We start from the raw sequence: 26,029 nt of genomic DNA on the forward strand, positions 1-26,029 counted from the left end.
CCAGCAGGAGGGTTATTACACCACTTAAAATGTTAAGTTCATTGGAACAAATTAATATTGTGGGTTAGCTAGTGCAAAAAACTTGCCCCCCAGCACTTCAAATTTAGAACTAGTTTTTATTCAAATATCAACACAAAAAGTCTACATTTATGTACAGGAACAATAATTCAAGTGTCTAGTGGTCATCGAATCCTGGCATGGGAAACGTGACTGCAAAAGCTTCAACATCTTTTCGTAGCTCCTGCATTTTAAGTTTGGTTGCCTCGTCCTTTGCAATGAATTCCTTGAAGTCTTTGACTGTCTTTCCTGTTGGAAAAGATACGTATATAAAATGAATACAAAGGTTCAGTGGAGTGAGAGTAGAAGCACGTATCTTTCCGTGTCAATTCACTAAGTGTCCATCCAGTATAGTAACTGCATCACTGTGTATCACAGTTCGGTTTTCCCTAGACAGTCAAGCTAAAACACTGATGCACAATATTTACAGATATAGACTATTAAGACATCTATTTCTAACTGTGCATTTTGAAATTAAGAAGCAAGCTTCTAGCCTTCCACTGAGTGAACTTAGAGATTTGAATATTCGAGAGTAACGGTGAATAAGTACTACTACAAAATTTACAAGGCTCATGACAAATCATAGTGACTTACACACAGGATGGACAGAAAGAGATGACAGACGGGCATTAACTACCAGCAAAAGTATACTTTAGGCAACCCATGTTTAAACTGCCATTTGACATGCAGCAATAAGGAGTGCATATAACAGTGGTGCAACAGCCAAAATGGGATTTGGTGCAATTTTTGGAGCAGGAAAATCTTGCTTTTGGAGCAGGTTACGGGGAAAAAAAAAAACAGTTTTGGAGCACTAAATCCCAAATTTGGAGCAGTTTCACAAAGAACGCTTACTCATAAAACGCCATAAAATTAACCCCGCACAATAAACGCACCCCCAACTTTGCATTGGATTTCTGGGGAAAAAAAAGTGCGTTCATTACGCAAGTATATACAGTAATTCACATTAGCAGCGTAGGTGAGGGCAGGGGCGCAATCGGAGATTGTTGTTCGCATCGCACGTTCAGTTTCGTCGTGCACAGTTGACCTAGGCCGCGCCCGGCGAAATTGAACGCGCGCTCCGAACAACGAGCTCGATCGCGCCCCAGCAGTGCACTGCATGCAACTTTTTCCACCAAACATGTGGAAAGTACACATGCATTTCTTCAGCTAGTGGTTCCCTTTCAGTTTTTTTTTTCTGACGATATGTCGCGACGTTCCGGCGGTAGTCGAAACGTGCAGCGACCGAACCCTTGCTAGTTTTGTGCATTGCGTCGCCTACAAAGCTCACGCCGTCAAGTGCTGGGTCGCTTGCTGTACCATACAAGCGACCCATACATACCCGTGGAGCATGGGTTCTCAAAGTGGGTTCTGCGGAACCCTGGGCTTCCGCAGGCTCCTGCTCGGGGTTCCGCGAGCCACTGGTAAATTTTCCGTGGTCCCGCGCTCGCCAATTAAGTGGCTAAAATGGCGAACAAGAGGTGTGCTCGATCCACAGAACTTCCATTACCCATGCCCGAGTGTCAAAAAGCACATCAAAGCGCGTAACGGCAGTGCGTGAACTGAACAATAAATCCGCAAGCAGCTTGTAGCCACCCAACCTTCGAAAACGGGCAGCGTGCCTAAGCTTTCGCACTTGCATCTCGGAGGCCGTAACTCGCCAACATGCGCATTTCTCCCGTTTGTAGATAGGGTAAGTGCCGATAGCGTGCGCACTGACATATACGTCGGAGTAATAAAAAAAAAAAATGCGCCCCGCGAAAGAACAAAAACGGTGCTAGCGCCCAAAAACGAAGCGGCGCAGTCCGCATCGCCATGGTCCTCAGCGGCAATCGTACGCGATACGTGACTGACAGCAACGCCGGAATGCTTTGTGCTTATTTGTGCCCTCAAAGCCATTTATTGTTGCGTTAATCGCCTCGCGTAATACCGCGTTGCCAGCTAGCCACGTGCTTCCATAAGTGCGTAGTCTCCATCTGTGATCGCGTCGATTGCTACCACAGTTTCGTCCGCAGCGGTTGCGGCAAACAGTAGTTTCGTTTTGACTCGGTGCGCGCGTCGGCTGCGTGCCTTCATAACTGCGTAGTCGCCATCCATGATCGTGTCGATAGCAACTGCGGATTCGTCCACACTTGTTGCAGCAAATGGTAGTTTTGTTTTGACTTGGTGCGTGCGTCGGCCGCCTGCCTTCTGAACCGCAAAGTCGCCGTCCATGACCGCGTCGATAACGGCCGCGGTTTCGTCGGCAGCGGTTGCGGCAAGCCGTAGTTGCGCTTTGACTCAGTGCAAAAATGTCAAAGATTAAGAGCACCGGCTACATCGCGATGGGCGGACAATTTGTTGGCGACCAACTCCCTAGCGAAAAAATAACCGGATGTGTGCGCGGTAGTGAAAAGCGTGTCTGCAGATGAAGACATGCACCGCGGCCGCGCAGCGAAGGATGTTGCGAGGCCTTTGCCGCTGCTAGCCCTTAATCAGTCATGAGATGACAATAATTTCAGCTTCCTCACTGCTTTTGTGCAAAATAGAAACAAGATTTGCTGATGCATTTGGTAAATAAAAGCTTGTTGACGTAGTAAGCATTCATTTATTGTTTTCTTGATACTCTGTATAATTCAACTTTAGTTTAATTTGGGGGGAACCCCTTGGCGCTTCATGGAGCTTAGCAGAGTTCCCCGGAACGAACATGCTTAGAACCCCTGCCGTGGAGTATTCGTACCCGCTGCGCTAGCAAATCGCAGCAGCAATAAATCCGCAAGTGTGTCGAGCGGCACGCAGCGCCTACGGGGCGCATTGAAGCCGCTGGTAGGGAACCGCGAGGGGGCGCGCGCTGTCATGACACGCCGGCTATGCTGCTTCAGTGACGCCGCCCGCCCTGACCTGTGGAAGGTTACGTTCGTTTCTTTTTGTGCTGCAGCAAGTCTATATGTGTACTAATGGTGCGAAAACATTGTTTCGTGTCTGGATGCTACTATCGTACTGCTACCCAATTTTTGCTCATCGTGAACTGTCTTAGTTTCTACGATTTGGTCAAAGCTCCCAGCAGTGGCAACTGTGAAGGGGGCGATCTGACACTTCTCCTCAGCATTGAGGATGCAGACCATGAACTGGACGCACTGATGGATAGTGGGAAGGTTAAAGAAGCTTTTCACATGATAAAGAAGTCCACAATGCTTTATTTACGCAGTATATAGCGCAGAAGCACATGGACGGTGAAAGCAACAGACGGAACACAGCGTTAACAATTCAGTGTTTATTGGACGAGAGCAGATACATTCATTTATATATACATATATCGCCACACAAAAGGAATGTACAAAGAAGACGCAAACAAATCAACCTAGCAAGTTCAACTGACACAGGTGCCTAACGCGATAAACACTCGGTTCTTGGCGCTGTGTCCCGTGTGCTTCTGCGCTACTGTGTAAATAATGTCATACCAACTAGAGGTGTCCTCTATTGAGAGACAGTTATCGCGTTGCACTTAACCCAACTTTTCACCCCCTTTCCACAACAATCTCCAACTAGCCCACCAGTCTGTCGTTTTGAACCCGCAATGCTACCCAACCATGATTACCCTGAAAAGATGAGCGACTCGCGGCTAGTCTTCTGCATGACAGGGTAAATACCCTGTAGTCTGTGTGCAAGAAATGTTTTGACGAGCTCCTTGTTGCCACCGGCAAAGCCATCGAACAGGTGGCGATGTTCACCAAGTTCTGTGTCAATGGGGGCCTCATTCACCCTTCGGAGAAGCTCTTATTATTTGTATAGACGCCCTTGAAACCACTGTTTTCGATGTGGTTCAGTTACAACGAGCTACACAGTGACAGCTTGGAAGAGCTTGTCTACTGTCTGCACAAAAACGACTTCATATTGGGCTGTGCACCGCATGGCCCCAGCCTTACCAACCAAGTTACAAAATTATTTTTGGTCATCCATTTTCCCTTCTACACGAAGGCACTCAACAAAAAGAGAGTCTTTGCGTGAAAAGAAGAAGCACCTGAAGATCAGTCGCGTCACTTAGCAGAGAATAACATAAGGCTGACAACGTTCTGTTTGAACTGTTTGTTAACAATTTAAAACATTTTTTTTCTCGTGAGAAATAAAGCACCAGCTCAGGTGCGTCGCGTACTCGTAGCAAAAAAATAATCGATGACGGAGAATGGTTTGTTTTAAACGGATTGTGAGCCACTCTTCAAAAATTAGTTGTTTGCGTAAACAGTGCGTCAAAAAATAAAATGTTTGCTTCCGTGTTACCACTGGGAATTTTCTTTCTGTGCGTTCGATAAAGTGTCAGTGGGAGTAAATTGTCTAAAGCAAGCTACATTCTACCATCGACGCGCGCTCAATCGAATTGTTACCTTGACGCCTTTCAATTATGAAAGGGCTAGCATAGCCACTCTATCGCCATTTGCCGCCATGCACGAGCGAGAATATATGTTATGAAGATTTTTTTTTTATGTTATTGCATATTGGCTGCGCGCGCGGACGATCGCATTCCACGCAGCCCCCTTGCACTGCGGCTGCTAGCCGCCGTCGTGATGATGATGATGATTTATTGGCATCCCCTTTGAAATGGGGTGGTGACAAATAGTCACCTAGCCTGCTTGATTTCATCAGGTGTACTATACATGTTCTTGCCTAGCATTTTTTTATGCCTATCATTATTTTTCTTTTTCAAAAATTTACCTTGTGCCGCTGCCTATGATTTTAAGAGATCAGGTTGTAGCCATCTTTTCCCTGCTTTTTTTCCACCAGTACTCTAATCGTCTCTTGCTGATCTCTACGGCTGATCTGTTGATGTTTCCTTCCATTTTAAACCCAAGCGCTTCTGGGAGTTGCATGTTACCTACGGTTCTCGGTGGGTGAATCCCGTCGCATTCCATTAGGATGTGCTGAGTGGTCTCTGGATCTTTACTGCAGCATACACATGTCTCATCTAGTTCCGAATATTTGTTCCGGTATGTTTTGGTCCTTAGACAACCGGCTCGAGCCTCAAATAGCAAGGCACTGCCCTTTGTGTTATCGTACAGATTTTCCCTTCTAATTTCTTTCTTCTCATTCTTGTAAATCTCCATTGTCCTTTTTGTTTCCATTCTTTGCATCCAATTCACGGTCTCTATTTCTCTCACTTTCTTTCTGATGACTCCTGGTTGTCTATTTACAGTTTCGATTATCCTGTACTTGGTTGCCAACTTACTTGACCTCTTCCTCCATTCTGTGTCCACGCTTTTCATGTAGAGATACTTGTGCACTTTAGCCGCCCATATATTTTCATCCATGTTCCTGAGCCTTTCTTGAAAACTAATTTTGCTCTGTGCTTCTCTGACTTCAAAAGAGGCCCAACCCATGTCACCCTGCACTGCCTCATTTGTGGTATTACTGTGGGCTCCCAAAGCCAACCGGCCTACTGATCTTTGGTTAACTTCTAAACCCGACAAGATATCCGATTTTAAGCATATAACGCCATTTGCAAATGTTAGCACTGGCACCATTACTCCTTTCCAGATTCCACGCACCACCTCATACTTATTGTGGCCCCGCAGTGCTCTGTGTTTCATTATTGCTGCATTCCGCTTCCCCTTTATTTTCAGATTATCTTGGTGGTTGCTTGAGTAATTCTTTCCTTTGTTTATTTGTATGCCGAGGTACTTATATTATGGGTATTACTTGCTGTTGAATTGACACCACGAAGTTACTCGTGTGTTCATTAAAGATCATAATTCCTGATTTCTCTGTGCTAAACTTAAGGCCTAGATTTGTCGCTGCATTCCCACAGATATTCACAAGTATCTGTAAATCTTTTTTATTGTCCGCTAGTAGCACAATGTCGTCTGCGTACACCTGTCCAGGGACGTTCTGTTGCACCATTTGTCCATTACGCATGTAGGATAAATCAAAACCTAATTCGCTGTTTTCCAGTCGTCTTTCTATACCCTTGACGTAAAGCGTGAACAGCAATGGTGACAGAGGGCATCTTTGCTTCAATCCTTGGTGAATTCCCACCATTTCATTTCCTTTTCTACCTTCCCATACCACTTGTACTCGGTTGTCTCTATATATCTCCCTCAGCAGCTCCACGAAATCGTCATCTATGCCTTCGTATTGAAGAATATCCCACAACAATTCCCTGTCTACGTTGTCATAAGCTCCTTTAATATCTAGAAATGCTATCCATAAAGGTCTTTTCTGAGCTACTGAAATCTCTATGCACTGAGTTAGTACAAACATATTGTCTTCTAAGCGTTTGCCTGGCCTGAGCCCATTCTGTAGTTCCCCCCAATACATTGTTTTTCTCCACCCATTTCGACAGTTCTAATTTTATGGCTTGCATTGCCATTCTATATATCACCGACGTTACTGTAACTGGCCTGTACGAGCTCGTCTTATCCTTATCTCCTTTGCCTTTGTAGATGAGATTCATCTTGCTTTCACGCCATCCAACAGGAATCTTCTTTGTTCTAATCACTTGCTCTATGGCATTAGTCAGCAGTGCCTTGCTTTTTGGACTAAGGTTTTTGATTAGCTGTGTAACGTGTAAGCGTGTGTCAGCGCCACCTGGCGGTTTCCTCCCAAAGGGGCACGCACGAGCCGGCGCGTTCAACACACTTCCCCATTCTAGCCACTGTAGTAATGGCGTGTCGGCGTGTCGCGGCCTTTATTTCCCGCTAAAACTAGCGTAACCGAGAAATTTCGCGGCCGGTCGGGTGTTTTGGTGCAGCGTGGCGCAAAAATACGAAATTGTATCAAAATGGCGCAATTGGCGCAGCTGTTGCACCCCTGATATAATGAGTAAACTTTAGGAAAGTGAACCGAACATGTCAAATGGCGATAAGTGGCAGTACTATAAGCATCTGTTGACAGTGCGCATCTGTCTTTTTCTGTTCTCTGTGTCTCTGCACCGCGATTTGTCATGGTGTCAAACTAAAGAGAGCCAAACATTCACAACCCTCTCAACGAGTCAGTTGCAACTGATACGAAAGGGATTACAGCACAATGCCAATGTAATTATAGTGGCACTGATTAAAAAATACTGAAAGCAGATGAAAAAAAACTTTACCTGATTTTGGCTTGGCTTCGAGGGCGATAGTGACTGCTCTGTCAATGAATTCTATGACTTTGTGGAAGTCTTTCTCCTTAAAGTTCCGTGACGTCAGGGCAGGTGCACCTGAAACAGTTAATTTTGTTGCAAGGGCAACCTCCCGATTTATGTGTTTTCACAGATGCTACATACTACTATATTTCATAAATTGCATTAACACTAGCAGGGCTAGAAGAACTTCACTCGCTGCCCGCATTTGCAAAAAAAAAAAAAAAAAAACACATCGCATATTGTACATGTCACAAAATTTGATGCAACATTAAGCTTCACACTTTTATGTCTCATATGTCTCAAAAATGTGATGTATTTATTACACGGAAGGTGTCGCAGATGTATTTACTGCCAAAAAGAGTGGAGTGGCATGCTTCTGCAACTAGTGGCCACAGTGCACTGCTTGCACTCGCAGCCAAAACAAAGTACAAAACATACTGGAAGCACAAAGGCGTACACAAATAATACATGTGACTTGACATAACCTGTAATCTACGAGGTTTATATTGTGCGGAAAGCACCGCAGATCAAGAACAACCGCACTGTGAAATGTGCAAAGCGAGACTTCTATTCCCGCACTTCTTTTAAAACCTTTTCACAGTGACACTGTGGGCGCCACTATGTTCGATCACGTGGTGACGTGTCCATTGCTTGCCTCCATTGACTGCATGTTTACAATGGAAGTGCACGACGCCAGTGTGGCTCAGCAAATCTGTTTGGCGGATATCGTAGAGCGTAATTGGATGGATGATATAAAGCTTTGGTCACAGCTTCAGAGGACATGTACCGTAAAGACCCGCGTATAATACGAGGTTTTTTTCCTGTTATTAGCGTCCCAAATTTCCGCCTCGTACTATATGCAGATCTGGACGAAAATTTCACTCATAAAGTTGGGCTCAAAGTTTTGGCTTCAGTGATTGCTGCTGTGGCTACGGCTTGACTTCGCTGATTGCAGCGTGGCTATAGCATTGTTTCTTTGTTGAGTGCGGACTTTGGCAGTTCACATGTTAACCGCGCTTCGCGAAGTGCATCATTTTTAGTGAAGGAGCACGATGTCGGGGCCACGAAAGCAATACTCGGCTGCTTTCAAGCGAAAGGTAATTTTAGCGGCAGAGGACATCGGCAACAGTGCAGCTGGGAGGCAGTTTGGCGTCACCGAGGGAAGTATCCTAGGATGGTGACGACAGAAGGAAGCACTTTTCGCATGCAGCGGAACGCGACAAAGCTTTCGCGGCCCGAAGAATGGGACATTCCTGGAAATTGAACTCGCCCTGACGGAATTCGTACGAGAACAGCGAGCCGCGCATCTTGCTGTGAGCGTGGAGCTTATGCAGGCAAAAGCTAGGGAGCTTGCGAGAGAAGGCCTAACGAGCTCCTCTTTCAAAGCGAGCAAGCATTGGATTTATCGCTATATGTGCCCGTGCGGGATTTTCATTGCGCCGGAGAACTTTGATTTCGCAAAAGCTGCCGGAATCGTTTGAAGAGCTACTGGTGGCTTTCTGGCGCCACATTATTTCGTTGCGCAAATTGAAGAACTTTCAGCTAGGGCAAATCGGCAATGCTGACCAAACACCAGTTTATCTGGACATGCCATCGCCCCTCACCGTGCACGAAAAGGGCTCGAAACAAGTTTATGTCCGATCCACTGGGAACGAGAAGACACGTGTTACTGTCATGCTGTCGTGCATGGCAGACGGCCGCAAGCTCCCGCCCTATGTCGTCTTAAGCGCAAGACAATGCCGAAAGGTGAGCTGCCAAAAAATGTCATTGTGAGATGCCATGAGAAAGGGTGGATGAACGAGAGTCTTGTGCTCGACTGGATAAAGTCCGTGTGGTGTAGGCGGCCCGATGCACTGTTGTCGTTCCCATCCATCCTCGTGCTGGACGCGTTTCGTGGCCGTTGGGCCGACTCAGTGAAGAAGCTGTTGCGTGATTCTGGAACTGAACTCGTCGTTATCCTGGGTAGGATGACGTCTCAGCTGCAGCCTCTAGATTTCGATGGGGGCGAAATGCGAAAACACCCGTGTACTTAGATTTAGGTGCACGTTAAAGAACCTCAGGTGGTCCAAATTTCCGGAGTCCCCCACTACGGCGTGCCTCATAATCAGATTGTGGTTTTGGCACGTAAAAACTAAATAATTAAAATGTTTGCGTCAATAAGCCTTTCAAGGATGCGGTGAAGCGGTGCTACGCTGAATGGATGCGGTCAGGTGAACCTGCAGTGACGCCGACCGGGCAGCTGAAGCGGGCATCGCCAGACACGCTGTGCAAGTGGATCGTGGACGCATGGGCAAGCATCCCAGAAGACCTTGTGCTTCGCGCTTTCAAGAAGTGCGGGATCTCGAACGCGCTCGATGGCACAGAGGACGAGTACTTCTGGGAAGATTTATCGGACAAGGAATTGTCCGACGAAAGCGCAGCTGACGACGACAGTGAATGAAGTGCTGAGTCCGATTTAAATAAATCTTTTCCCTGAGTTTCTCTCACTCGCATTATACGCGGGTAAAACTTTTTTTTCCATTTCTCGTCCTCGAAATTTCACCTCGTATTATATTCGGGTTCGTATCATACGCGGGTTTTTACAGTAGGTGCTTTCCGAGCTCATTACGGCTTGTCCAAGTGGTGCAAGCAGTGTATACGGTGCTTGTACTAGAGGTGGGGATAGAAATTTATTTCAAGCTGTCTGAACTTTCTGCTTCTTAACTCAATCACAATCGGTGTCTTTTGCTCTTTGTTCTTTATTTGCCAATCACACTTAAGCAGCAGCTTATCATGCGCTCTGACTAAGTGATGTTCCTTGGTGCAGTCACAATCGTAGCAATTTCTGCCCAATTGCTCACAGGTGTGCTCAGTTGCGGTAGATTGCTCTAGGTGCAAGTGCACACCTTCAGCAACCTTCAGTAATTTCAGTGGTGGCAATGTTCAATGACCACAGAAACTTAACATGTGACAATGGTATTATTAGCGCCATGATTGCCATCACGTTGTTCTAACTTGTGCCTGTCCCAATTTTCACCAAGAGAATGTTAACTTAACCCTACCAAGTAAAGTACAGTGTGTGCCAAGAACTGATTTGGAAGCAAGCTGCACATACCGAGGCGGACACCACCAGGGACAAGGGCCGACTTGTCACCTGGGCAAGTGTTCTTGTTGGCAGTGATGTTGCATTCATTCATGACTGCCTCCAGCCGTGCACCATCCAGTCCTCTTGGTCGCAGATCCAAGAGCAGCAAATGGTTGTCTGTGCCGCCTGAAGAAGTTAGATAAAAACAGTAAGGATTCGTTAGACCTGAAAGGAAGTTAGCAAGCAGTGCAGCTTTGTGAATGCAAACTACTGCTCACTGCAAAAGCTTAGTGGCTGCAATCTTCTGCCTAGTGGGTTGTCAGCCACAGTGTAATGACTGCAGCTAAATAAGGGAAGAATGCAGAAGCACATGCTCGAATGTTCCGAAAAGATCATGTACACGTGGTGCCTGCAGAAGAAAGGATGTTCCACATCCGCTGCCGAGGTTTGTGAGTGGTGGCACTGGATATCACTCCCAGGGCTAATTCTAGTAGTAAAACATAAATAGCCCAGAAAGTCGATGGGAAAACGGCGCCGTGGTAGCTCAAATGGTAAGAGCATCGCACGCATAATGGAAAGACATGGGATCGTTCCCCACCTGCGGCAAGTTGTTTTATCATTCACTTTCATTTCCATTAATTTATCATTTCTTTAATTCACTTAGTAAGTACAAGTAATTTCCCCTATGTTGTCCTTGATGTCATTGTTTGTTGGCTTCTTATGTGATGCTCAAATGTTGACACTCGTTCTTGAACCCTAAATGATTACAACTGATACAACACTCTCAGCCGTGGTGCTCCTCATATACATACTATGCATAGCCTTGGGGTGCAAAAACACTAGCCATATAATGAGAAGCATGTTTTGTTTGTGTATAAATTGCATGACAAAGTTAAGCTGGATGCCGTATTCTTGAGCTGCTGACACCAACTGCGCACTGGACAGCTTATAACTTTTTGCACAAGAGTCTGTATAAAGTGGAGCTTATACAGTATAGACCACTTATAACGTAACCGCTTATAGCGCAGGACCGTTATAGTGCGGTCTTTTCAGACTCCCGTTAATTTTCCCATAGCACTCCATGTATACACGTATCGCTTATAGTGCAGTCGTGGGAAACGAAATACCGGTTACAGTGCGGCTGCTTGGGACTACGGAAGTCAGCGGAGACGGCGAACGCTCGCCTCAAACGGGCGCCCCAAGGAGTGCTCGAGGAAGAAAGAGACGAAGTGGAGGAGAAGGGCACGTAGTGCGAACGAACAGCCAGTGAGGCTGAAACGAGAATCTTGAGTGCGAGTCGTGAAATATCACGGCGTGCATAGCGAGCGAGGGCGACGAAACTGCCAAGGCCGGCCAACGCTCGCTTCACGATAACGGCAGTAAACGAAACTTCAGGGAGCGGGCGGCGCCGACACGGCACGGCGAAGGGCGCACGCGGAGACCATGGAATGTGAGGGAGGAGGGCGGCAGGGAAGCGGATTTCACCTCGGCAACTCCGCCGCTTCGGTGGCTCCCCTCGCCCTCCCTCGTAGCTCCCTCACTTTCGACTGTCACCGCGCGCGCCCGCCGCCACTCCAGCCGGCCCGGTGCCAGCTCCCTGAAGTTTCGTTTTCTGCCGTTATCGGGAAGCGGGCGTTTGCCGGCGTGGGCAGTTTCGTCGGCCGGCCTGGGACAGCGCCGCTGCTTCCCTCTGCGCTGTAGCCGCAGCGTGTAAGGTCAACACGTGACTAGAAAATAGAGGAAGTATAAAGGAGAAAGAAGGGTTCACTGTTATTTTCTACGCGTGGCTACGGTATCGTGGCTGAGACTTCGGCACGTACACGCAAGTTCCGGCGCAACGCAGAATCGGCGACCTTGTCATTTGAGAGAGGGTGAAATTTCCGCCGAGTGTTTTCTTTTTTTTGTTCGCGCGCGACTTTGAGGGGTCTCTCCTAAGCTTTTACTCTATGGCGGTGCCGGAGCAATGCCGGTCGGAGGCGCCGCCGCGTGAATTATTTCTAACTAACGAGATTCGACTGTAAATTGAATGCAAACGTTCTAGCCGCATTCCTCGACTGTCGCATACGCGTGGTGGCTCGATGCACATGTTTTGCATATGTGCGGGCCTTGAAAATTGGTGCTTTGGTTATAGTGCGGTACCGCTTATAGTGCGGATATTCGCGACTCCGGCGACTTACGTTATAAGCGGTCTACACTGTAACTGTTTTTGTAACAAGAGTCTGTATAAAGTGGTGCTGGATGACAGCACTTGTGCTAATTCCCACATTCCACATTTGCTTCAACCATATACTTGTACTAGGCATGCTTTTGTTGTCGTGTGACTGAAATCTCTTAAAACCAAATGACTAGGCAGATTCTGACCTGTCTTCCTTGAACCAGCTACACCACTGTTATACACTAATGCTTATGCTGAAGCAACTTTTCATTAAATGTGATTTGTGTAGTGCGTGGTTAGGTTTGTGCTAGACTAAGAGATCGTGTTTAGTATTAAGTTGAGACTGTATGCATGGTTATCTGAAGCAATGGTGAAAAAGCTGTTTTGTAGATAATGCGAGTGATATTCCCTCTCACAGATTTGTGACAGCAACATTCCTAATGAAGGGCCAAAATGAATGTTCAGTAATTTGCCACACAATGCTATTTTGCCAGTCGCTCCGCATACCTGAGACAACTGTGTAGCCTCTCTCCAGTCAATGCTGTCACCATTGCTTTGGCATTCTTGAGCACTTGTTCTTGGTATTGGCGAAATTCCGGTGTGGTGGCCTACAAATGAGAATATGCACAGGGCAGCTGTACTGGAGGAAAGAACAGCCATTTCTCACAGCAGCTTGTTCCACTGCAGTTATCTGCTATTATTCTGTTTACGAAGAGACAGCTCTCATGCACTCTCATGTAGAATTACAGAAAGGCCACTGGACTGAACCTCTGCATACATTGGTGTGTACTGCGGCAAGGAACAGCCAAATTTGCACTTAAGAGGCCACAAAAGCACTGCAGCTTTGTCAAATACAGAAGCGTTCCATGAAGCCAGCCGCTCAATGGGAATACTGCATGCTCAGATATTGATGTCATCTGAAGTGAAAAGTAATCACAAGTCGAAAACAAGTGTTCCCTTTCATACTGCTCATGAGTGTACGATTCAAAAAGCAATGTGGCTTTACGACAATTGTGTGGTGCTGTAGAAAGGAATATATAAACTATGGCACTTCCTTGCACGACATCTGATGCAACTATCATATTAATAGCCTTTTCCTCTGAGCTCTGGGACATACCTGCTTTAGGGCAACTGCAACGGAGGCAATGGCATGGTTATGGGGTCCGCCCTGAAGTGCTGGGAACACAGCAAAGTTGACTTTTTGCTCCAGGTCATACATAATTTCCTTCCCTTTCTTGTCAACCTCTTTCACGCCCTTACGATAGAAGACGAGGCCAGCTCTGAAAACAAGGAAAGCAATCACGCAAGCATTTACCACTACATTCAGCATTTCTTACCAATGCCACAGACAACAGGGTGGCTATTCTGTAAGAGTCCACCAAGTGGACTGTCCATTTCGGCTGTAGCTGATTGGCTGCAGCTGTGTGAGTGAGAGGGAGAGTGGCTGGGGACACCTGTGTCCTCCTCACTCATGCAGCTGCAGCCAATCAACAGCGGCCAAAATGGACAGTACACTAGTGGACTCTTACAGAATACCCCCTCTAGAGTCATTTTTGTGGTGACTGACTGATGGGTCCTTAATGTAATGTACACCTAAATCAAATACACGAGTGCTTACTTCTTGGATATCTAAGTTTGGTGTCTTTAGTTAAAAACGAGGAGCATCAAATTTATTTTTGAATACCCAAGTTCAACCAGAAAAGGCCTGTATTCCAGGACAGTTTGGAGAAGAAAGGAAGGATAAAGGTACAGAACCATACTTGGGGTCCTTGCAACCTTAAAAGCATTTTACTCTGGTATGAGAGTATCACATATTTATGCTACTGATTGGCCACTATCAATTACTGGCGGCAGAAGTCACTGGAAATCAAAGCTGTGACCTTGTGTTCAGAACATGAACACCATGGCCGTTGAGTCACTGCGGCATGTTGATCTCCTACACTATTTGTTACTAGGGAAAACACAATTATGCAGAGCTTGCAAAATACTCGGCAGGTAAGGAGATGTATATCAATAGTCACCTATGGTGTGAGAAAGTACCATGCCAGTGTTGCCATGGTACTTTCTCACACCATAGGTGACTATTGATAAACTTCTCTACTTTCTACACCAGGTGACTATTGATACACGTTAATAAGAGTGAGCTGCCCTTATGAAACTTTCGTTAATCGTTACTAAAAATGAGGTGTAAATAATAGCTTCCTCCTTATCCGCTGCACTTGGCTATGCTGGTGCATTGTGTCGCACAAAGCTGAGATATTAATAACTTTCATACAATTTAAACCTTCATAAATTCACCAGAGTGGCTCGCTTATCCTAGCTGCACTTGAGTCAATTACGAGACAGAAGAAGGTCATGTTAGAGGAGAACACCTAAATGTTAAATTCAACTGGTCGCTTTCAATTGTCCAGTGCACACTCGTGGCACACTTTGCATTTGGCCGACTTGAAATCGAGTGCTTGGAACACATTTGCCTGGCTCATTCAAAGTGCGGCACTTCAGCTCGTAGTGCTCGCAGGCACTCTTGCCTTCAAGCTGGGACCACAACCAAGATACGGCCCATTTCTGATCACAAGGTTCCTACGAGTGTTCTGGGAGCAGCTGGACATTCGGCTCGAGCTTGCTTTTTTTAGCTCCAATCTCGAGAGGACTCCACATATCTGTAAACCAAGTCGGAGTGCAGCAGGAATGAGTCGAATACCACAAGTCCCATGGATATAATCATGGCTAATGCGAATTTATGTAGGAAACAGAGATGCACACACACCCTACGTGTTTTGCAGATGTGTAGAAATTGGGGGTCTTACCTTGAACCTCGAAGGGTCTTGTGGGTTGTCGTGGTAACCAAATCGGCATATTCAAAAGGCGACGGAATCACCTTTGCTGCTACGAGTCCACTAATGTGAGCCATGTCAGCCATCAGGATTGCCTTTACGTCGTCGCAAACCTGGATTCATAAGTGAAGGTAGGTCATTAATCTAAAATCATTGAAATTTAGAAAGCTAACTAAGCCTGCAATTAGTTGCAACTGTGAATTCTAACATTCGGTACATTCACTTACCTCCCGGAACTTTTTGTAGTCGAGTAACCTAGAGTAAGCGCTTGTTCCAGCAATGATCAACCTTGGTCGGAACAACCGTGCCATATCATGTAGTTTCTCATAATCGATTAGCCCAGTTTCTTTCTAAGGGATGAAATGTGAGATGAAGACTATACACTAAATATACTAAAAACGACACAAAACAGATTACATAGAGCTCCAAGCATACAGAAAAGGAAGCTTTAAAGAAGTAGCTCACATTTAGTTTGTAACCCATCGATTCAAAGTAGATGGATGTAGCTGATATTCTCTTTTGGTCTGTCATGTAACCATGGGTAAGGCTGGTAAAAGAAAATGAGATAATTACATTTTAGATCACAAATAAGGTTCTTTTCCTTAGTGGAAATGGCATGCCAGAAAATAGGCAAGTAAAACTGCACTTATTAAAAAGCATTGTTTAAATGCACTTACTGGCCACCGTCGGGCAAGTCAAGTCCCATAATCCTGTCATGAGGATTCAGCACGGAAGTGTAGGCAGCAAAGTTTGCAGGTGACCCGGAATATGGCTGGACGTTGACACCCCATTTGCCGGGATCTAAACTGAATGCCTCGAGTGCTCTTTTCTGGCAAAGGAGTTCGATTTTGTCCACAACTTCTGTGCCACCATAATACCTGTAAATACACATTTGTGTAGACATTTTGTTTACGGAAATGAAAACATGTTGTAGAGCTTTGTAGCCTCAACATGTATAGGCAATGTCCAGCTCGCTTGCAAAATTTCGGATCATATTTAGAATGTAGGTACATATAAATATTCCTACAAATTTTTTTCCCCAAAGACCACCAAAATGACCTATGTTAAAATGTAATACTCAAATTCCATCTGTTACAAGCTTTATCTGTAATTAAATAGTTTCTTTACACTAAGCAAATCATAGGTACAGTGCACTCCAGATAAACCAAACTCGCTTTCAACGGAAATGCCTGATAAACGGATCGATGGTATCAATGTTGTTTGGCCGCCCCTATAGGCACAATGTTAACATACTTCAGTTAAAAGAAACCCATATTTTTGTGAACTCCGATCAAGCGGAACTTTTACCGAGAGAGAGCGAGAGAGATATTTATTACGAGAGGAAAGCTGAGAGGTCGGCCTGAATCCTGTTCCGTATGGAACAGGAAAAGTCGGAGAAACATGTCAAATGGTGATGCTTTTTGGAGTGAAGAAAGTCTAATCCATCAGACAATTGTGGGAAAGTTAATGTAAATAAGATGTCGAAGATGCAATGGTGTTTTCATCATGAGGACTTCACTAGGCAACTATTAATTCCTGAAAAATAAGAGAAGAATGGAGCCAGTAGGACCTAGCTTGTAATCTGGTTGCCATTACTGCTTCGTTCACAGCATCAGGAATAAGATACCCCAGATGATGCCCTTGTTACCTGCTCTGAAGAGACAGCTGAAAATATTATTATGGTAGTTCGTGGCGAAGGTCATGATTCTATTAGCGAAGACACATAGATATTACGGTTATAGTGCGCATTACTGTTTCAGACCAGATGGCAAGATGTCTTTGAAGCTCTGAAGTGCTATTTTGAATGCAAAAACTACGCAGTAATATTAGGAATCCTTCTGTGTATATGTGTTTATAACATCATGTAAAAAAAGCTACAGTATTAGAAGCAGAGCCTTTTTGTTCAAACAAAGTAATATTAAAACGGTCAAGCATTTCTTGAGTAAAGGTATTGTTGGTAATATTAGTGTCCTTTGCTTAAATGAAACTTCAGATAAACAGAAGACATTTTTCGGTACCTTTGAGTTCCATTTGAGCATAGTCTACTGTATTTACATAACATGAATCCAAGGCTGTGAAGAAATGAGTAAAACTAGCTCCTTTAAATTTATTTGCATTAATTTTTCAAGTTTGCACTGAAAGCCAACAAAGCACAAAGGTACAGCAAACATACCTCACGCCAGGATATCCCTCCGAGTATTTATTATTTAGACATGAACCCAGGGCTTCGAGAACAGATCGACTAGCAAAGTTCTGAAAGTGAAAGTATAGTGAGGGTTAAAGAAGCAGATACGCACATCTGCAAGCATTTCAATCCTACATCCAAATAAATATTATTTCAAATAAATATTAGTGTTTCAAATAAATATTAGCATGTCCTCCACTGCAATGCATAAGCTCTCGGATGTCTCAGAACCAGCATGCACCAAAAACATTCGTACACTTTTTAATGAAGCAATCATGCATGTAAAACCAGGCTAAATTAAAAAAATTTGAAAGGATGCTGAACTTAATGGATGCAAAACAAAAATTATCAGTGACAAGTGCGAGTAACATACTTCAGATGCAATAAGCTCAAGACCAGAGACTTGGCGTCGTTTCTCTTCCTTTACTAGCTCCCACATTTCTGGGTCTTCTTGTTGCAGTGTCTCGTGGCCAACTGCTGCATGACACAGCCTCTGTAGCAAAGGCGTTGTGCCTCGGGTGACAGTTTTCTGAAATAGGCAGGAGAAAGAATGGTGTTTTAAAGACAGCAGTTATATGGACTTTCAATGTTAGTTATCAGCTGCCATTTTACGAGACGAATATTGCTAGAGCAGGTAAACACCTTAACCATTGCCCATATTGTTCGGAGTTCTTGGTCTTTAAACGTTTTGAAAATTGGCATACTTTCTTTGTTATTTTTTTTTCATTTTCGTCCTCAAACAATTGAAGTATGCTTCTTTTTGTGGTCACCTTCTCGTTCACATAAAGTATTACCAAGAATTTTTGGTGCCTATCTACATGGAAACTTATGTGAAAGTTTTACCCGTCTTTCAGTGATATCTAAACAAGAGAGAGGGCCAAAGGAAGATTGAAGTCATGAATTGGTCAACAGTGGTCAAACAAGCAATGTGTCTGGAGCTAACATTTTAACAAAATGACTTGTGTTTGTCATGGCGACAACTTTAGCTCACAATTTTGTCAAGGCAATAACAAAAGGTTGTTGCCTTGAAAAAGATAAGTTCAGTTGTTGAAAGCTTGGCTCTAACCTCAAACATCCCTAGTTTGACCACTGTTGATCACTTCAGTAATATATCTGTGTATATCACATTATATTAGCTCAAGTTATATATAAAATTATATTAGCTCCACTTCTTTTTGCTAGCCAGATATCATGGTAGTGGTAAACTGTGCACAGATAGTTGTTTCGTGGTGGTCTCATCTACAGCACACAAACGAGCCATATGTACTGAGTGAGCAAATACACACCACAAATACTGTGAGGAATATGCTCAATAAGATTTGGTGTGCATTAAGCGGCAATAAAAACTAAGGTGTGTGCAGACCAACAGCCCATTTTATATAGCATTAATAGCAGCCATTTATTTCCATTAACTTTTTATCATGGTGAAAACAAGCTTACACTTGTAACAAGTGTAGTGGTATACTTTGAATGTCTTATTTTATTGCTGAGCTTCAATCCTATATTAAAGTTAAACTACTTCCATGTAACTGTGCAACTGAAATACCCCCTTGGTGCAGTTACCCATGTGTTTTCTTTTTTCCATTAGTACAATGACCTACGATACTTTGAGCAAGGTAGCAAGTTGAGCTTGTTGGTCGTTCATCGCTTGGGAAAACAAGAGCAGGAGGCAGATGAGGATACAGTTTAAGATTAAGAACACTAGATGAAAATATAACACTAGTGTATGCATGCAATATTAATATTGCTGTTCAGAGATGCCATGCAAACAATGGGAGGCTCATGAATTTGCCTATACTTTGCCCTTCTGGCTCCTAACAACATTCATCAAAAATTTGTTTCACTGCAATGGTTAGCCTCTAATTTCTATCATTAGAACGACAGAAAGTTGGGCTAGTTGGTAAGGATTCATGTTAGAAAAAAGCTAGGCATGCTGACACGGTCACCAAGAAGAGGAAAACGGACAACACAAATAATCGGCGTTTGTGTTGCCTTTTTCCCTCTTGTGTCTGTGTCTGCACGCCTAAATTTTTCTAACATGCCATTATAAAACTGTTTCCAGGATTTCCCAAACAAAAAAGAATTCTTTAGAACATATAATTACCCATGGAGAGTGTCACTGCTCAAATATCATCTAGACTCAGTTAAAAATTGAAGACTAGTTTATGTGCTGCAAATTACGTGACGAGTTTGTTGTGAACATTAAATACCTAACGGCTTTAAAGACATGTGAGGCCATTACGCAACGGAACTGACCAACAAAGAACAACACCTTAAGGGATCTTGACAACCTCAGTTTGCCATGAGCAATAATCACTTTTTTGTAAATTTCTAACCTACCCTCTTCATTATACTTTGCCACTTTTCGAATGGCTTGCAGCAAGCAGAGGACATCAAATGGTGTGTTTTTTTCCCTCCACAACACAGATGGCAGTAGACATTTTATCACCATCGCTTTTATTGAGCAAGATTTTCGACACTATAGATAGTGGTACGTGTTCCTCGTGCTGCCGAGTGTCACCCTACTTTCGATGACACTCTAGACAAACGAGTCGGAACTTCCATGTACTGTAGTGAGCAGCCACACTGCTGCCAGCCTCCAGTCTGGAGGCTGCAGCATTCCTTCACAGCTACAAGTGTGAATACACTTGTAGCTGTGAAGGAATGCAGCAACTTTTACAACTGTCATTCAATACAATCAGTTTCTGTTTCATTAAATTTCAAGGAGAGAAGTGGGTGATCCATGCCAGTTTTAAATAAATGTTTATTCTTCATCGCACGAGATTTGAAGCCATATTTCGATGGTTTAACAATGTTATTGGAGCATTTCATGACATAGTAAATGAGCCCTTAAGCACATAAAAGAAGCCATAATGAGATTTGTTAACCAAGTTGTACCAAATCACAGATAAATTCACGTGCTTGCCATGGTTCCCAAGGTTACTCTATGAATACAGTGCCAGACCTTCCTCTAGTATTCTCAGTATGAAATTCTATGCAGACGAGAACTAGTCAAGCTCTTGCCTCAGCTTGTGCACTTGTCCGACTCATGCGACTCGCTGCGGTGACTTAGCAGCTATGTGTTGCGCTGCTAAGCACGAGGTCGCAGGATCAATTCTCGGCTGTGGCGGCCACATTTCGATGGGGGTGAAATGCAAAAATGCCCGAGTCTCGTGCATTAAGACATGCCTCATAACCAAATCATGGTTTTGGCACGTAAAACCCCAGAATTCAGTTCAATACAATTCTGATTCCTGTGCAGGTTTTCCTATCTAGGATACTCATTTCTTTTAGCTAAACCAAATCCATGAAAATGATTTCAGTGTACATTTTTAAATGTTTTTCACTTTTAACTGAGGACACTGAACCCTAATTACAAGCGACACCTTGTATATGGTCCTTTGCCATATGAAAATTGTGGAAGAATGAAGCCATAGAACTAACACATTGCCACAACTAGAACCACTGACTGCTACCACAAAATGAGGCTGCCACTGGATCTGGAATGTTTATAAATGGTTAGCTAGATCTCTCTAAAATGGTATACTGCCAGTGTTTGACTATACGTGGCAATGGGTATTCTTTTTTTGTTTAGACATAATGAATGATTGATTTATGGGTGTAGTCACAAAGTATTGCAACACTTACTAGAGCCATCGTAGTGGAGGACTCCAGAATAATTCTGACTCATTGCGGTTCTTTAACAAGCACCCAATGCTTGGTGCAAGAGTGTTTTTGCATTTCAACAACTTCGTAATGTGGCCATATTGCAGCTGGGAATTGAACTTGTGACCTCATGCTCATTAGTAGAATGTCACTGTCATTAAGCTTCCATAGTGGGTATGCTTAGACACAAAACAACTGTAATAACTAGCCTAAAGTTTACAGTCAGAAATGAAAACAACTTTGTAATAGGTGTGCATTACCCACCTCAGGGGTAATGCAAGCTAATATTGAAGGAAGTATGACAGTGCACGTGGCACAAAACTTGTATACAGCACTTGCCTAAACCATGGCGTGTATTTTACTATGGCATTTTAGCCTTCTAAGTTTTTGTACAACAGATAGCCATGGGAAAAAAAGTGTGCAAGGAAAGAACAACCAGTCTGCTGTTGAAATTTCAGGTTCTTCGTGCTAGAGCAATTCACAACTGCAATGTAACCCCTTCAGGTGCTGTATGCATGACTGTGCACGCCATTATAGTCCATCAAAAGCAATAGCACCAGTGAAACTAACATAAAACATTCTGCATACATCTTAAAACACTTTGCAATGGACCTGTGCTGCAAGTTTGAATAAAATGCATGAAGTGTTTTAGTAAAACAGGTTGCAATATAGATGGCCGGGCATTTGCTCTCCATGTCAGTATGTAGTTATGAAACGACATACTTAATCCCTTTCATTGTTTTTCATGTTTTAAGACATGCTTTTCAAGTGGCTAAATGGGCGCTTTCCAAGTCTGCTAGACATGAAATAGTTGATGCCACCATTGCCCAGACGGTGTGTCTGTTCAGCAGAAGTCTTAAGGGCACCATGACAGCGAACAAATTTGGCAAAAGGCATCCCACATCGTTGAGCATCCCTAAGTGAACCTGCCAAGTCCACTTGTTTAGCACGCTCTACACACATAACTGACATTCTTGTTGAGAGTTCACCGCATGATTGAAGTCCACATTTTGTAAACTTGACAAAACTTGCAAAAGAATTTAACATTCTTAATTCATTCTTCAGCTGTACACTTTTTATGATTGTGAAGATGCAAAAAATGTGGTGATACCGAATTTCCAATGAACAGAATTACCTGGCACCTGAAAGGGAAAAATTAATCACAAACTGACAGAATGCACATACAGCCTGAACACAACTGCACTGGATAGTTAAATAATTTATTATGGCAAGGTGGCTAAGCTTCAGGACTTAGGACAGCCACCAAATGTAAGTCTGAATAGAATTCCCTGGTATGCTGTAATTTAGATTACCGAGTTGTTCATCCACCACAGTGTAAGTTCTCAAAGAAGAACGCCTGTTCAGAATCACCAGCACTATGGCATTGTCCGGTCTGAGGAATGCTATAGTGTCAAGTCTTCGCGCCGGTTGAGATTCAATTCTTCTTGAACCACGTGGCAGAAACTTGCTGAAGTGTGCCAAGGCATAGTACATTGGTTGCTGGTAGAACTCCTTGGATGTCACATTCACAATGATTGGAGCGTCAACATAGTTGTGTGCCCAGTTAGGGCCTCCCATGGTGTCCAAAGCCAGGTTCCAGTCGATCCAGCCCGTGGTCCAGTGGCTTAAGACCTGGATGATGTCCAAAGCATAGCTTTCAGCGCGCTTCCAGCTACCAAGGAGTACCCTGTTCTTTGAAAGAGATGATGACCCTTCACATGCTTCTGTTGCCAAAAGGAACTTGTCGGGGTGCCTCTTGTGAGTTTCTGTAAGCACGTGGGCACCCCTTAAGTGATTCCAATACCAGTGAAAGGCAATACCAGAAACGTATTTTGCAGCTTCAGCATCAGCAAGGACAATGTTAGCCCAGTATGGCTAGAAAAACTCGTTGGTCATCTAAAATTAACAGCTTCACCTTGTCAGCTCCATAGCCTGCGGCTTCAAGAGCAGGGCCCAGGTCAAACTTGATGAAATCCCGCTGGCTGGCAGCTGTGAAACCCATTGTTTGGAAAGGGTAGAAAGGAACGAAGCCGGATGTCGGTTCATTTTGAGGAGTGAGGCCCCAGAAGCTGATGTTGTGGTCTCTGTAAGCATCAAAAAACTTTACGAAGTACCGGGCCCATGTCTTGTAATATGTACCATTTGGCTTTCCTCGAAGCGTACCTCTGCCACTCATGTCATCGTTTGTTTTCATCCAAGCGGGAGCGCTCCATGGACTCGCAATCAGCCACAACGGGTCCGTTTTGTTGAGTTCTTGGGCTTGTTGGATAAAAGGGATTTTCAAATAGATGTCTTCAGGTCCGAGGCTGAAATTGGCAAGCTCGAAGTCGTCGGAAGCGTCGGCATAGGAGTACACGCGCACCGAGAAGTCGGTGCTCGCGATTGGCACTCGTCCTAGGTTGTAGTTGAGGCCTTCCTCCGAGTAGTACGCTTCCAGAAGCTTGGTGCGAAGCGGTTCCTTTAGGCGAAGCAAGTTGCTGCCAACAGCGTCGGTGAAGGACCCGCCGAAGCCTATTATCTCCTGGTAAGTTACATTCGGAGTCATGCGAATGACGCTGTGCGATCGCGGCAATGCGGTGAAATTTATGTCGACTTGCGAGAACTCTATGGTCGTCGAGAGGAACCGAGATCCGTCCTTGCCGCTCTCGTAGACGCCCGCGACACCAGTTTCCTGCTTCGCCACACTTCCCGGGAGATCGCAGTGTTCTGCAGAGCACACACACACGGTACTACCTTTGCCGAAGTTCCTGTGCACACAAGCGTTCCTCACGACACCGTGAAACGCGAACAGCAGCACTGCGACGATCGCAATTTTTGCCATGATTCAAGGGCGTCGGGAGACCTTGACGCTTCAGAAGCCTACTGCAAGGTCCCAGTGGTGTCATTGGTTCTAGGGCGACGTGACCTGGCGACCTCGTAACCGACCTAATTTTAAGAAATTTTGACGGGGGGGGCCCCGCGGCCCCAGTGAATACGACCGCGTTCAAATGACCTAACACAAATACCGCAACGTAACGCGTGCAGAATAGCTTAGAGAAGGTTTCAATGTTCAAAAATTGTAAAGGACACCTTAAGTAAAACAAAAAATTATGGACACTTTCGCCCATTTTCAGTTTAAGACGCATGCGGGTTTCGAAGCGAAATCGTCTGCTAGCTGCTGGCGCGCGCTGCGACATCTGCTGCCGGATTGAGGAGAGCAACTTCCCACGTCTGTAAAAGAAACAACACCGAAAACATTTTGTTTACGGCGACATCGGAGAAGACACGCCTAGAATGATGGTATTTGTGCGTGTAGTGTGGCTTTGTGAAACGTCAGTCTGATGAGACTTTTTTCAGCATGCTTAACGGAAAAAGCACGGCGAAGCGGCAAGTACCAGTCGATGCAACGACATCATGACGACATTGTGAAATCCGGTTGCAGCTTGTTTATGACGCCGTTATCGTTGTAATTCTAAACGATATGTCCTTGTTGCTGAAGTATTCCAAGCCTTGCACATGTAAAGAGCACATTTTTTACAGTAAAAGAACTCACCGTGATTACACATGCTGCCGTGAGCCCACCGGGCACTCTGCACAACAACGCTGACATGCCTGGAGAGCGCAGCACGTTCACTCACGCGCTGTCTGTTAGAAGTCGGACATAAGTGGCGTCATCTATCTGGGAAGTTTATCAGTCCTTCGCCCTTGTGGGGTGAATTTGATTCGGACGGGCCACTCAGCGGCTTCGTGCGTGTTCGTCCTACAACGGCTTTATCTTTTCTGAGTGATAGCGGGAGACAGGCCACGATGTTTCTCTCCTAGAAAGAGGTTGTGCGGTTTCGTGCCGCATGCACCCTTTGTCGCTCCGGTTACATCGGGGTTTGTACGTTGACATGAGCGGTTAAATATTTGCAATGGTGAATGGGTTTCAAACATTGCGTTGTTATTGTTCTATACAATTTGTCACGTTGTTCGTTTTATGAGGTACTTAGCTTTAGATGCGCATTAAGAACCCCGGGCATTCAAAGCTAACCTGGAGCCCTCCACTACGGCCTCTCTCACGGCCTCAGAGTTTGCGCCGCCAATCTTGCGGTAAATATTTCACGGTTCCACTTTGTTTTGAAAGAATACGCTGTTTTACGCATTGAAGCTCAGACGCAACTGGAACGCCAATGCATTTTTCGGTCACTTTGAAAATTAATATCTCGAAGCTGGCGCAGTCATGGGAATTCGTTCCAAGTGGATATTCGTAGATTGAAACATGTGCCATAGAATAATTAATTTGACTGATGATTGATTAATGGGTTTTAATGGAGCGAGGGCCAGTTCTGGCCAAAGAGCGCCAAGTAATTAATTTAAAAGTTAATTAGCGTAGTTGTGTTAATTGTTAAATTACTCATTTTGATTTCTCGTAGAAGTAATGGCCGCCTCATATCGAGAAATTTAGATCAATGGTTAGAATTGTGCTACCAGCCACAGGCAAATAAAAAGAAAATATTGGTGTAGCTAAAAAAAATGAAAAAAAAAAAACTGTATTTATGTTTGCGCGCATGCATGCATCACCAGTGTTATTTGTTGGGCGTTTTGTTGTCACAACTCTACACCTAAAAAAGAAGAAGAAAAAAAGTAAACGACCTTTGGGGTGTATCTCGTCCGCAAACGATACACGTACGCTAAAGAAGTTGGCTCCCTTTAGGGTTTATCTTGTTCCCAAACAATTATCGTCATCTAGCTTGCTTGCCTCGCGCGCCCGGTATTTTTCAGGTCACGAGCGGCATGCGCGTCATCAGCGTGACACAGCATTTTCGACAGGAAAGTAGCGAGCGCAGAGTTTTCAAGAAAGGAAACGCAAGCAAGACAGATGACGATTATCGTTAGGGGATAAGATACGCCCCAAAAGGTGTAAACGTTTTTAGAGTGCACTCTAAAGAAGTTGCACCCGTTTCCTGTTAATTGTTGAGTACTGACACAAAATTTCGAAGTCGAGATAAATATTGAT

General features: G+C 44.5%; 2 protein-coding genes across 2 annotated transcripts; both read right to left on the reverse strand.

The window, feature by feature from the left end:
* Positions 1-96: 96 nt before the first annotated feature.
* LOC119455767 (serine hydroxymethyltransferase, mitochondrial-like) lies at positions 97-24,735 on the reverse strand. Its single transcript, XM_037717225.2, is given in 13 exon segments — positions 97-306; positions 7,115-7,222; positions 10,242-10,397; positions 12,874-12,901; positions 12,903-12,974; positions 13,484-13,646; positions 15,174-15,313; positions 15,428-15,550; positions 15,666-15,747; positions 15,878-16,078; positions 17,374-17,453; positions 17,759-17,914; positions 24,584-24,735. Coding segments are annotated over 13 exon segments (1,497 nt in total). The 5' UTR covers positions 24,641-24,735; the 3' UTR covers positions 97-175.
* On the reverse strand, positions 20,627-24,110 carry LOC119455766 (lysosomal acid glucosylceramidase-like). Its single transcript, XM_037717224.2, is given in 2 exon segments — positions 20,627-22,926; positions 22,928-24,110. Coding segments are annotated over 2 exon segments (1,569 nt in total). The 5' UTR covers positions 23,873-24,110; the 3' UTR covers positions 20,627-22,302.
* Positions 24,736-26,029: the final 1,294 nt, after the last annotated feature.

This window comes from Dermacentor silvarum, chromosome 6 (assembly GCF_013339745.2).
Source record: "Dermacentor silvarum isolate Dsil-2018 chromosome 6, BIME_Dsil_1.4, whole genome shotgun sequence".
Taxonomy (NCBI): domain Eukaryota; kingdom Metazoa; phylum Arthropoda; class Arachnida; order Ixodida; family Ixodidae; genus Dermacentor; species Dermacentor silvarum.